Source organism: Microtus ochrogaster, unplaced genomic scaffold (assembly GCF_000317375.1).
Source record: "Microtus ochrogaster isolate Prairie Vole_2 unplaced genomic scaffold, MicOch1.0 UNK121, whole genome shotgun sequence".
Lineage (NCBI taxonomy): Eukaryota > Metazoa > Chordata > Mammalia > Rodentia > Cricetidae > Microtus > Microtus ochrogaster.
In genome coordinates this window covers 185823-197002 of record NW_004949219.1, presented here as the reverse complement: position 1 = coordinate 197002, position 11180 = coordinate 185823, and the positions used below count along the sequence as shown (strand labels likewise).

General features: G+C 50.3%; 1 protein-coding gene across 2 annotated transcripts in view; it reads left to right on the top strand.

Annotated features, from left to right (window-relative positions):
* Amotl1 (angiomotin like 1) overlaps nt 1-11180 on the top strand; it is a 95374-nt gene that overhangs the window by 26898 nt on the left and 57296 nt on the right. Inside the window, exon 1 of one of the 2 annotated variants that reach the window (XM_013355379.2) lies at nt 3234-3394. The exons of the other annotated variant lie outside the window; for it this stretch is intronic. Within the exon in view, the coding sequence (XP_013210833.1) occupies nt 3346-3394 (49 nt within the window). The 5' untranslated portion in view covers nt 3234-3345. Of the gene's footprint in view, nt 1-3233; nt 3395-11180 lie in introns of those variants that run through there. 2 annotated transcript variants of the gene reach the window in all.

Here is an 11180-nt window from a genome sequence, read left to right as displayed (position 1 = left end):
CTGACTCAGCTTCTTTCTCCCAGCATCCTGTTCTGTTTTCTCCGCCTACCTAGGGGTTGGCCTATGAAATGGGCCTAGGCAGTTTCTTTATTAATAAGAAATCATTCCCACATCAGGCTATGGGAATTCAAATTCCTACATGCTATGGCTCAGAAATCACACTTTGGAAAGTACCAGAAAACTGGAACTTTAAGGCAATCTTTCTAGAAGCAAAACAAGTCATTTTAATCAAGGCTGCCTGATTGAAACCTTCCATTGGTTTGTTCTTGAAATAGTCATTCATTGTGCCCTACAGATTGTAGTGGTGGAGGCTACGTGAGTCCCTGCATGGCTTTGTCTGTGGACTCTTCGGTCGTTAGCCTTCTCTTTCCCTCTTCAGCCACTTAGTGTCCATCGAGCAAGGCCCAGGCTAATAAAAACTTAGATGTGTGTTCAGATAGGAGCTGAGTGCATGTGGATGGAGGGTGTTTGCATGCTAATAAAGCATTGAAAGCCCTTGGTATTTTGAAATTCTGGAAGAAAAAGGGAAGACTCTCGCTGACTTCCTAAGCTGCGGATACTGGTCTGTTATCTCAGCCCTCAAAACAAGCTTCAGAGGTTGAGGCAGAAGAAACTGTGGTTTGTGGTCTAACCCTCCCAGTCTAGAAGGGGAAGAACCTAGGCTAGTGCTCAGGCCTTACCCTCAGGCTACTGGTATCCTATTGGCAATATCCAATAATCCCCATCCTGTTTGGTCCCCGAAGGACACTCAATTGTTCCCATCACCTTCCCTAGCAGTTAGCATGAGAAAGAGTGAGTCACTGTAGAATGGATGTTGACATTTAGTGTGAGTATGTACACTCCCTCCCCCAGAAGCACAGGTATGAACCACTGCTTTGCTTGCTAGTTAAGACATTATTTTAGGCAAAGTCTTATTCGTCAACATGACTGACCTGACATCCTCTTTGTGGGACCAGAACTTGGTGCGTTTCTCCTGCCTCTGCCCCTCTAGAGCTGGTATTATTGGTGTGTACCACCGTTATTTATTGTTATTATTGTTGTTATTATTATTATATGTGATCTGTTAGAGAAAGCTTTGTTGGAGCTGGCACCTTTTCTTTCAGCCCACAGTTTCTGAGCAGTCGATTCAGAGACAGGAGAAGATGACTCATTTTCTACATTCGAGGTACAGACTACTAGCAGCTGAGAGGGATAAGACAGGGTTAGGGAAGCTGGCCTCCAGCGGGGCTTTCTGTCTAGGCTGCCACGTGTGTGGCTGCTTGGGGTCAATCGAGGAGTGCAGAGTGTGGGCCAGACTCTCCTACAAACTCCCAAGATTCTCAGCTTGCAGACTGTGCCCTAGAGAGCTTTGGAGCTGGGTGACAGAGTAGCCTTGGCACTTCCCAGCCCTTTTCTTTCTCCAGCCTCTCCCAGCCCTCGTTTCACTTGGAAGCATGCTTTCCATATGAACTGGTTTGCATGCTTCCACCTTGTCTCCTTCGCACTCCAGAGGGCCCCGGGTTCAATTCCCAGCACCTCCATGGCAGCCACAGTTGTCTGTAACTCAAGTTCCACGGCTTCTGGCAGCCTCACACAGACATGGCCTACCAGCAATGTTTCAGTGCATCTCTCTCTGGAGGTGGTCCCATGTCTTCTCCTTGACTCCACCCTCTTCCTCCCAGCATTCAGTTTAGTGTCGTGGTGTGTGTGTTGTGTCCCCCCACCAACTAAGTTCTGCTTTGCTATAGGTCCAAAGCAGTTTCTTTATTAATCAATGGTAACCACAGTATACAGAGGGAAATCTCATCAAGGAAGCACATGTGGGGTGTGGGGTTCCACCCCGGCTTTGCTACTGAACTTGTTCTGTGACATTAGGGAAGTCATTTCACAGCCTGACAGGAGTCTCCTCAACAGCCAAACCAAGGTGTGGCACAGTTTCTTCATTTCGTCCCAGGCCTACACTTCTGTGACTTTGCTCATCTTCCGCAAGCGTGTTGCCTCTTCCTTTGTAGTTAAAACTCTTTCCCCCATTTCTACTTTCTCGCCAAGCACGCGAACCCTGCCAGCTCCTTCTGGGCTCCACTGCCCTTGCCAGCCAGTGCCTCTTTTTCCTGCTCATCTGATCTGATCTCCACCCCTCCCCCCTGCACTCTTTCTGGACCAGACTCTCCAGTCCAAACTTAACAAGTGAGGATCCACAGCCCTGCCTTTTCTGTGCACATATCTTGACTTTGTGTGTCTTACAAGGGCAGGTGACTTTAAGTGGAGCCTCTGCTTGGGAAATAACTCTGCCAATTACATTTGGGCCCTCTGTCTGCGGAGCCGATGTTACCAAATCTGAAGGCTGTCATGAAATCTGATGAAGCCCAGAGAGTAAAAATGTGAGCAGCTGAGTTAGGGAGTTGGCCAACGCAGATAGGAACCTCTGATGGCCTGGGAAGAAGGGAGAGAGGGAGGAGACAGACAGAAGCCCGGATTTGCCCTAACCCTCTAAGAGCTTGGTCTGCAGCCCCACCTCTCAGAAGACCAGAAAGGTCCCAGAACATGGCTTCAGAAGGCAAGGACTATAATCCAGTACAGTGGGCTGGGTGAGCAGTGTTACTTAGTAAAGAAAGCCTGATTTTAGAGGTGGGACAGAGTCACAAACAATGTCCTAACACTTAAAATTCTTTACTTCTGGTTGAACAGATAAGGGCCTGGGGGTTGTGGCCCCAGGATGTAAGGTCCTAGGAACCTAGTGAACGTTTAAGGCTGTCAGTAAAGTCTGTTTAGGCCACATTGCTGCTCAGAGGGGCTTATCATAGCCCCTCCTATCCCGATCTCCCTACCTAATGAAAGCACTAGGGCCTAGGGAATGCTGAGAAAAATAAGGCCACTTTCACCTGGAAATTCCGCGTGGGAGAAAAGTTGACCCTAAATCGAACCTAGTCAGGAGTTCCGAGGCAGATCCCAGGGATGGAGTCTAAAGCATTCAGACAGAAATGGTGAGTGTGTCAGGAATTTAGAGGCAGCCGAGGACAAAACAAGGGTCTAAGGGAGACACGTCAGCCTGAGCCCCGGCAGTTTCTGAGGTCCCGGGAGGGGCGACGGGAAGCTGGGGACGGGCTCTAGGGCCCCGCGGCCAGGGCCTGGGCGGGGTGGAGTGTAAGGTTACAGGGACCGGACTAGCGACCCTCCCGGGCAGCTCGGGCGGCCGGGAGCGCGGGGCGCTCAGGGACCGGGCGGCAGGGTGGGGTGGGTGGGACTGGAGGGGGAGCTGGGCATCTCTCTACTTCCTGAGCGCTGGGGCGCCCCTCGCCGCGCCGCCCAGCCGCCAGCCATCCCCCTGCCGCCATTCCCCTGTCGGGATCGCCCCATGATCGCCCCATGCGGAGGGCAAAGTCGCGCCGGGGACCTTGCGAGCCTGTGCTGAGAGGTAACCTGCTCAAGCCGGGGGTTCAGGGAGGGCTCCTCTGGACTGGGCCGAGAGGTCTCTGTGGTTCTTCCTCGGATTCCAGGCTGACATCAGCTGTGCTCCAGATGTGGGGACTTGGGCTGCCAGGTCGGCGCCGGGGCCTCCGAGTGTCCCGTGAGGGATCCAGAAGGTTCAATAAGACACAAAGCAGAATCCAGTCCCGTGCCACCCTCCTAGTGCCCAGTACCCACGGGCGGATCCCTACGGGAGACCGGGGACTCTGGGTCTCGCATGGGCCCCCGACGCGGGACTGACTTTTGCCGTGTGGTTGGCGGGTCCCAGTCGCCGGTGGGGCAGGAGGGTTGGCGGATGCTGCTGTGCCGGCGCAGACAAAGGCGCACGGGGTGCCCAGCCCGGACCCCAGGACGCGCCCTGGCCGGGAGGCTCGAAGCCCCCTCCGCCCCTGCGTCTTCTTTGTTCTTCCCAAACAAGTTTCTTACACAAATCGGGGGTTGGATCCGGCTTTCCCTGGCCTGTTGGCACTGCCTTGAAAAGAATCTGGTTTCTGGGAGGAAATGTAAACTTTCCAAGGGGGAGTTGGTGGAACTTTCTTGGAACGTGACATTTGTGGCAGGCCGGAGAGCTGCACCCAGGTCCACGATGGCTCTTGACAGCCCAGTGGAACCGCTGGTACTGCCTCCTAGGGAACCACGCTGGGGGATGAGTTCCCTTCTCCAAAAATCCCAGGCCTTTCCCCCCCTTCCCATTTTTTTTTAAATATTTGCTTTTCTGCCTTTGTCGTGGGTGTATTGTCTCTATTATCTGGACTGCGGCTTCAGGACACAGATTTTGATCCCAAGGGCCTTGGTGCTTACATTTTGGATGGAATTTGGTCCCTCTGCTTCCTGCTCCTTTCCACATGGTTCTAGCTTCCTCCTCTGAAGACTATTAAAAGTTTGGAGGGTTTTGCTTATAAAAGGCCTTGCTGGTGGTGGTGGAAGGTTGATACAGCAAAGATCCACTGCCTCAGCAGTGTCTGCTTGTTCTCCAGGAGTGAGCACAGCAGACTAGGGTATATTAAACAGCGACAATCCAGGAGACTCCTTTTCGGGGAGTGAAATGTCAGGGCTTGACGATGGAACGCTCCTGGCTTCCTGCTTCCAAAACTAGCCTGTGGATCCTGCCAGACTGCCTAAGATTCTTCCTGGCGGCCTACCATATGGGGCCCAGGTTGGCATTGCCCAGTCCAACACTGGTGCTTAAGGTTCTCTGGGGCTCAAGTTCTTGACGGCTCCAGAGAAACAGAAAAAGTACGTACTAGGACTGTGCTCTGAACATTACATGGTTTCTCGCTAAGATGGCTTTTTATCAGAATAACGAGAGAACAGTACTTAAGTTGAACTGTGGAAAAAAAGCAAAGGATCAGGAGGCAGACATTTGAGCAGAACGAAAAAGAGCAGGACATAGAATAGAGTGTTCTAAAGACCTCTTACTTGATGGGGTTCCTGGTGTGTGTGTGTGTGTGTGTGTGTGTGTGTGTGTGTGTGTGTGTGTGGTCATGCAAGAAGCAGGCATAGAATAGAGTGTTCTAAAGATTTCTTACTTGGTGGGGTCCTGGTGTGTGCGTGTGTGTGGTCATGTAAGGAGCAGGCATAGAATAGAGTGTTCTAAAGACCTCTTACTTGGTGGGTCCTGGTGTGTGTGCACAGGTGATGTTTAGTTGTTAAGTGAGCTCATTTTTGCTTTGTCTTGCATGCCACATTTTTTCTTGATGAGGTAAACTCATTCAGGTGACAAGTAAGTGAGAAGCTGCTGTGAAGAATGCCCTCATGTCTAGGTATCTAAGGTTCTGTTGAGAAGGTGTGGGCTGGGGGGCTCCAGTGGACTGAGAGAACGCACAGACTGAAGCGTGAAGAGTGCATCTTTTATGGACAGCAGCACACAAATGGAGATCTGTGAGCGGCTTCCCGGGAAGGTGCTCGGCTGATGAGCATGGAGAGTGCCTGCTCCCCGCTAGCCAGCGTGTGTCTGGAGCGTCTCTGTGTGGCGCTATGCTCTTTCTGATGTCCGACACCACCCAGATGCGTGACCCCAAGAATGGTGCGCTGAATTAACCGAGGCAGGAGCTCTGCTGGGAGAGCATCCTCCAGGTGCGCGTGTGTTTTCTGAAAGTGCACAGCAACACCCGGAACTGAAAATATCCAGTGACTGTCAGGTTCTGCGGTTCACACCCATGTGTTGGGGTTCGTAAGAACTGCAAGCATTTCTAGTAGTTACCAACGTTTTCTCAAGTAGCACTCCTTTCCAGCTGTGTCTCTGCGCATATGGAAACGCAGGCCAGGGATTTTGTAGTATTTTGAATGTTTTTGTTACCATTGGAGGGTATCTGAATGGTAGGTGACAGAATCCTTGAAAAGCAAGAGGTGAGGGAAGAGGTCAGGCCAGAGGATGTATTTGATTACAAAGTTTGCTAGGAATTGTCTGAGGTTATTGAGGTTTTATGTTTGTTTGCCGAGGGATTTTGTTTGAAGTTCTGTTGGTTTGCCCTTGCTTTGTTTTGGAGGAGTGGTTCTGTGTACACCTGGCCGAGGTGGGTGGGTCAGGGCACTGCTTCTCTGAAAGGAAGTCGCTGGTGCTCTTGGATGTTGTGCTGGGTCTGGTTGAGCCCTTCTGTCACTTGTGAAACCCTAGGGTGCATTCATCCCAGACTCCGGGCAGAACTCCCAGCCTATCAAGGGGCTCAACATCAGGATTGTTTGTCTGTTTTATTTTTCCCCTTTTCTTTTTAGGAGGAAGTAGGCATTGGGAACACGACCCTGTCAAGTCTCTGGGTGCAGCTTTCAAATGTTGTCCTGTTTGTGTTTGGGGTCTCACTGGCAGCGCTGCAGCTCTGTTTCCTCCACTTCTGTCTTTTAAATGTTAGTAGAGTCCTCCACTTTCCATTTGAAATGATCGTGGCTTCCTAGGAGGTTGCAAGTATAGTAGTGAGGTCTAGGGTACCCTGTCTCCTCTGTGGTGACCCTTACATGGTCATGGGACCCTAGCAGAACCAAGGTGACATGAGTGTGACCCTAAGAGCCCAAACCGGGCTCTTCAGGTTTCAAGCACACATGTTTGCTGAGTGTGCACCTCCCACGCACTGTGAGTCCAGCTCCATGGTCAAGATGCAGAGCAATTCCGACTTTTGGGGCTTTGCTCCCCCATTTTGGTGACACCCACTCTTTCCTTCTTCCCCTCCGTCCCTGAATCGCAGTGATACCTCACCTAGTCATAACTCTCTACAATTCTGTTGTATTATGTTTTATGTAAGCAACATGGAACCCTTGAGATCAGCTCCTTTGTCTGTGCTGTTTCGTGAGGTCCACTCAGAGTTTTGCTTGTATCCATGATCGGTTCATTTTCATTGCTGAGTAGTACTCCAAGGGCTGGATGTGATTTGGCCACTCATCTGTGAAAGACACCTGGGTTGCTTTCAGTGTTTATTACCGGAGAGGTTTCTGTGGATGTTCACAAACGGGTGTGTGTGGGCATATTTTTTCACTATTTCAGATAAATACCCAGGAGGCTAGATTAGATGGTAACTGTGTGCTGTTAATAAAATAATTGCTAAATGCTTCTCCAGAGTAGCAATTTCATTAGATCCCTCCTTGCAGTGTAAACACCCGGCGTTTCTGTATCCTGACCAGCATCTGATAGCACTGATTTCTATGTTAGCTGTCCCAACGGATGTTTTAATGGGTGCTGTAAGCTCATTGTGGTTTAAGTTTGCTCTTCCCTAAGGCCCACAGGCCTGCGCATGCTCTCTGCAAGTGCTCTGTCTGCATGTTCTGTTTGGGGGAGAAGTCCATTACTTCACTGCCCTAACTGGGTGGTTTATTTTATCCCGGACTCTGAGCGTCCTCGGTGTGCAGGGTTGTGGCATGCATCTTCTTCCCACGGTGGGCTTTTGTCCTTTACTCTCTTTCTGGAACCATTTTGAAAAACTAAGTCTGTAATTTTGGTAAAGTCCAATTAACTGATTTTTTTTTGTCTTTATACATGGTGCTTTTGGTGTCCATTCCTCCTAAGAATGTCTTGCCTAGCCCTGTGTCTCAAAGTCTGTCGTCCTATGCTTGCTTCTACAATGTTTACATTTTATGTTTAAATTGTAAATTATGTCTTTTAGCATCTGCGAGTCTTACTGTTGACCTTTATTCATTTTTACATTTTTAGGAAAGAATTTACTTATTACGTATGTATGTATGTGAGTGTGTGTGTAAGAGTGTGTGTGTGAGTGTGTATGTGTGTGTGTGAGAGTGTGTATGTGTGTGTATGTGTGTGTGAGTGTGTGTGAGAGTGTGTATGTGTGTGTATGTGTGTGAGTGTGTGTGAGAGTGTGTATGTGTGTGTGAGAGTGTGTATGTGTGTGAGTGTGTATGTGTGTGAGTGTGTATGTGTGTGTGAGTGTGTGTGAGTGTGTATGTGTGTGAGTGTGTATGTGTGAGTGTGTATGTGTGTGTATGTGTGTGTGAGTGTGTATGTGTGTGTGAGAGAGTGTATGTGTGTGTGTGCGCACGCGTGTGAGTGTGCACGTGGAGGAGGGCAACTTGTGGGAGTTGTTTCGCTCCTTTACTATGTGTGTCCTGGGGATCGAATTCAGTTTGTCAACGTTGGCAGCAAACACTCTTACACCCTGAACCCCATTTTTAGTAACTAAGCCTGAAATTGTGGTTTTTGTCCTGGCTTTCACACGCTTTGTTTTGTTGGCCCTCCCCCGCACTCTTGCCTCCCACCCACCCCTTCTCCAGAAAAGCTCCCCATCATCCCTATTGCAGTCTTTCTTCCCTTCCACTTCCTTAAGGACCCCTCCCCCTTGGTGGTCCTCTTCTGCTTTCATGACAGGAACCACACACGTGTGAAGGCTGCAGTATGGGCTCTGGTCTCCAGTGCACAGCAATCTCTATGCCCAGTCCCAGGTGCACGAGTCACATGCACCAGGGCCTGCTGGTGGAGAATTGTTTTAAACAGCACATGAAGCAGTGGCTTAGAACACAGGTGGAAAGCTTAGTGCCAATAATTCAGCAACACAAAGACTGTCAAAAGGCTGGCTGGATTGAGTTAGGATGCATTTAAAAACAAGAAAAGATTAAGAACAATCTTGACCTCCACAGCCTCCTCACTGTGTGCCCACCGAAGCCTCCGAGGTGGAGTGGGATGAGGGATGAAGCCAGATCCCTTGTCTCAGAGTTGCGTGAGAGCTAAACGAAATAAGACATAGGTCGAACTCAGCACAGTGCAGACACATTGGAGGCCTGTGGTAGGCATATGTGGTAGGCTACCGTTGTTATTAAACCAGCCGGAAGGCTGATGAGGTGGTTCACTTGGTGAGGACCCTGCCTGATGACCCGAGCTCAATCCTGGGGCCACACATGGAGGGAAAGGAGGGAACGAGTTCCCTAAAGTTGTCCTTTGACCTCCACACAAACTTGGCGGCATGTGCCTCCCCTCCCCACAAATAAAATAAATGCAATAATAAATTTACAGAAACGGTAGGAAAGCTGACTGCTTCACAGTGCGTGTTCTCATGTGTACCTGACAGAAGTTCTCCCTTTTTCAGCTTGGGGCACTCCTCCAAGCATCACCTACGACTGATCTGTGTATTGGAAGCGGGGCGCTGTATTCACAGTCTAGTTCGACTGTAGCACAGGCCTTTTCCTCTGTTAAGACAATGAGGGAGTAGAGAAAGATATCCTTTCTGTGCTGACCTCAGCAGGTGGCAGGATGTGTGGCCACTGCCCCAAGGCTGGAGGCAGCCAGGACATGAACCTCCCAACCCGACCCACAGCTGTGCTTCCCTTTCCTCTGTGACCTCCTTATTCTGTTTCCAGGGGGGAAATGGGCAGTAATTGTCACCCTGAGGGTGGTAGTGGAGTCCAGTGGAAGCCTCAGAAGTTGTTCTGCCTCAGTCGGTCACAGAAAGGCCTAGGACTTTGTGCTCTAGGATCACAGAGCAGGGCCCTTTACGTGGGGCCTGGCCTGAAGCGCCCTCTTTGGGATGGAGTTTGTCTGTTTGATGGGGTACACTTGGAAGGGGCTGGTTTCTGAGGTGAGTGGTGGGTGTTGCTGTATTTTCTCCTCCGTGCTCTCAGGTCATACGCTGCCCCCCCCCCCCACCTGTCTCTCGTAACTCAGACGACGTGCCAGGTCTGGGTCTGTGCCACTGGAGACAGGTCATATTGCCTGAGAAAAGTCAGTTGGCCTCTGTAAAATAAATGGATTTGCTAAATATTTATATTCTAAAGTGAATGTGGAATTTAAGTGGGATAACAAGTATGAAAGTTCTGTGATGGTGGTGAACACCATTAATCCCAGCACTTGGGAGGCAGAGGCAGGCAGATCTCTGTGAGTTTGAGGCCAGCCTTCCATCCTCGGGCTGGAGTTGCAGGGGTTGTAAACGTGCTGACGTGGGTGCTGAGAACTGAACTCGGGTTCTCTAGAAAAGCAGAGAGTGCTCCTAACTGTTCAGCCATCTCTCCCGCTCCTTTTAAAGAATGGCTTGGTGCACCCTGGATATGTCTTTGCACTTGGAGTGGCTGTCTCTCCAGACACTAAGAAGGCAACCAATCACCTCTGTGCATGCCGCGGACCGCTCCATTATGGTTGCATAGACTCATGGAGAAGGTTCTGGCAGGGAGTGAGCAGTTGACTGGGGTGTTTTGGGGCTTCTAAACCAAGATGTTGTGGAGGCACGGTGACAGATGGCTAGAGCAGCCAGAGATGGTGTGGAGTGGGTAGACACTCTGTTTCCTCACAGGGCAGAAACAGGATTCCATGTGGTTTTTCCCGTCAGTTTAGGAAAATGAGATCTGTACCGTATCTGTTTATCATTTTCTCTGTTAAAGACGTAGACCTCCAGTCTTCATGAACACTTCCAGCCCCCTTAAGCCAATGGCTACTTAAATCAGTGAGAAGCAGAAGTCCAGGTCTTCTGCTCTGCTGGTCACAATCCAGGCTACGGCAATTATCTCTACTGTTACAGGAATTTCTGCCCGGTGCTGGTTCACAGTGAGGTTGGCTGCCTGGTGATAGACAGAAGGATGTTCATGAAGGGAAGGCTGAGCTCCCTCTGGGAAGTCAGCGGTGGCCAGGTGGAAGAGCATCCCGAGGGTGACTGCTATCTGTAGATACCTCTCCAGGCCACTGTTTTCCTCATTTGGAAGGCAGATCAGCATGGTATCTGATGTGCTAGGCTCTTACCAAAAGGTCCCTTCTGTTTCTAAGGATGCTCAGCTCATGGATTCTCCCATGGCTGGTGCTAGAGACGAACAAACAGAAGGGCTGGGTAGAATTGGCATGGAGGCCCTCCTAAGCAATGCTGACAAAGCCAGCTTGGCCACCCCACCTTGGTCAGTCTCACTGTTGAACCAGCTTTGGTCATGCAGAGTCGGGGGCTAGCCCAGTTCCTCTCTGCATTGTTTGGGCTTGCTCACATCCTTCTCACAGTGTCACGCTAACTGTGAAGTTCTTTGAAAGTGTTCTGTTGCTAACCGCTTATCCCCAGGTCTTTGCAGATGACCCCTGAAACGAGACACTCTTTACGCACTTTCTCTCGCTGTGCTAGCCAGTCTCCCCGGCTCTTTACAGACTTTCCCTCTGCTAGCCAGTCTCCCCGGCTCTTTACAGACTTTCTCTGTGCTAGCCAGTCTCCCCGGCTCTTTACAGACTTTCTCTCCCTCTGCTAGCCAGTCTCCCGGCTCTTTACAGACTTTCCCTCTGCTAGCCAGTCTCCCGGCTCTTTACAGACTTTCCCTCTGCTAGCCAGTCTCCC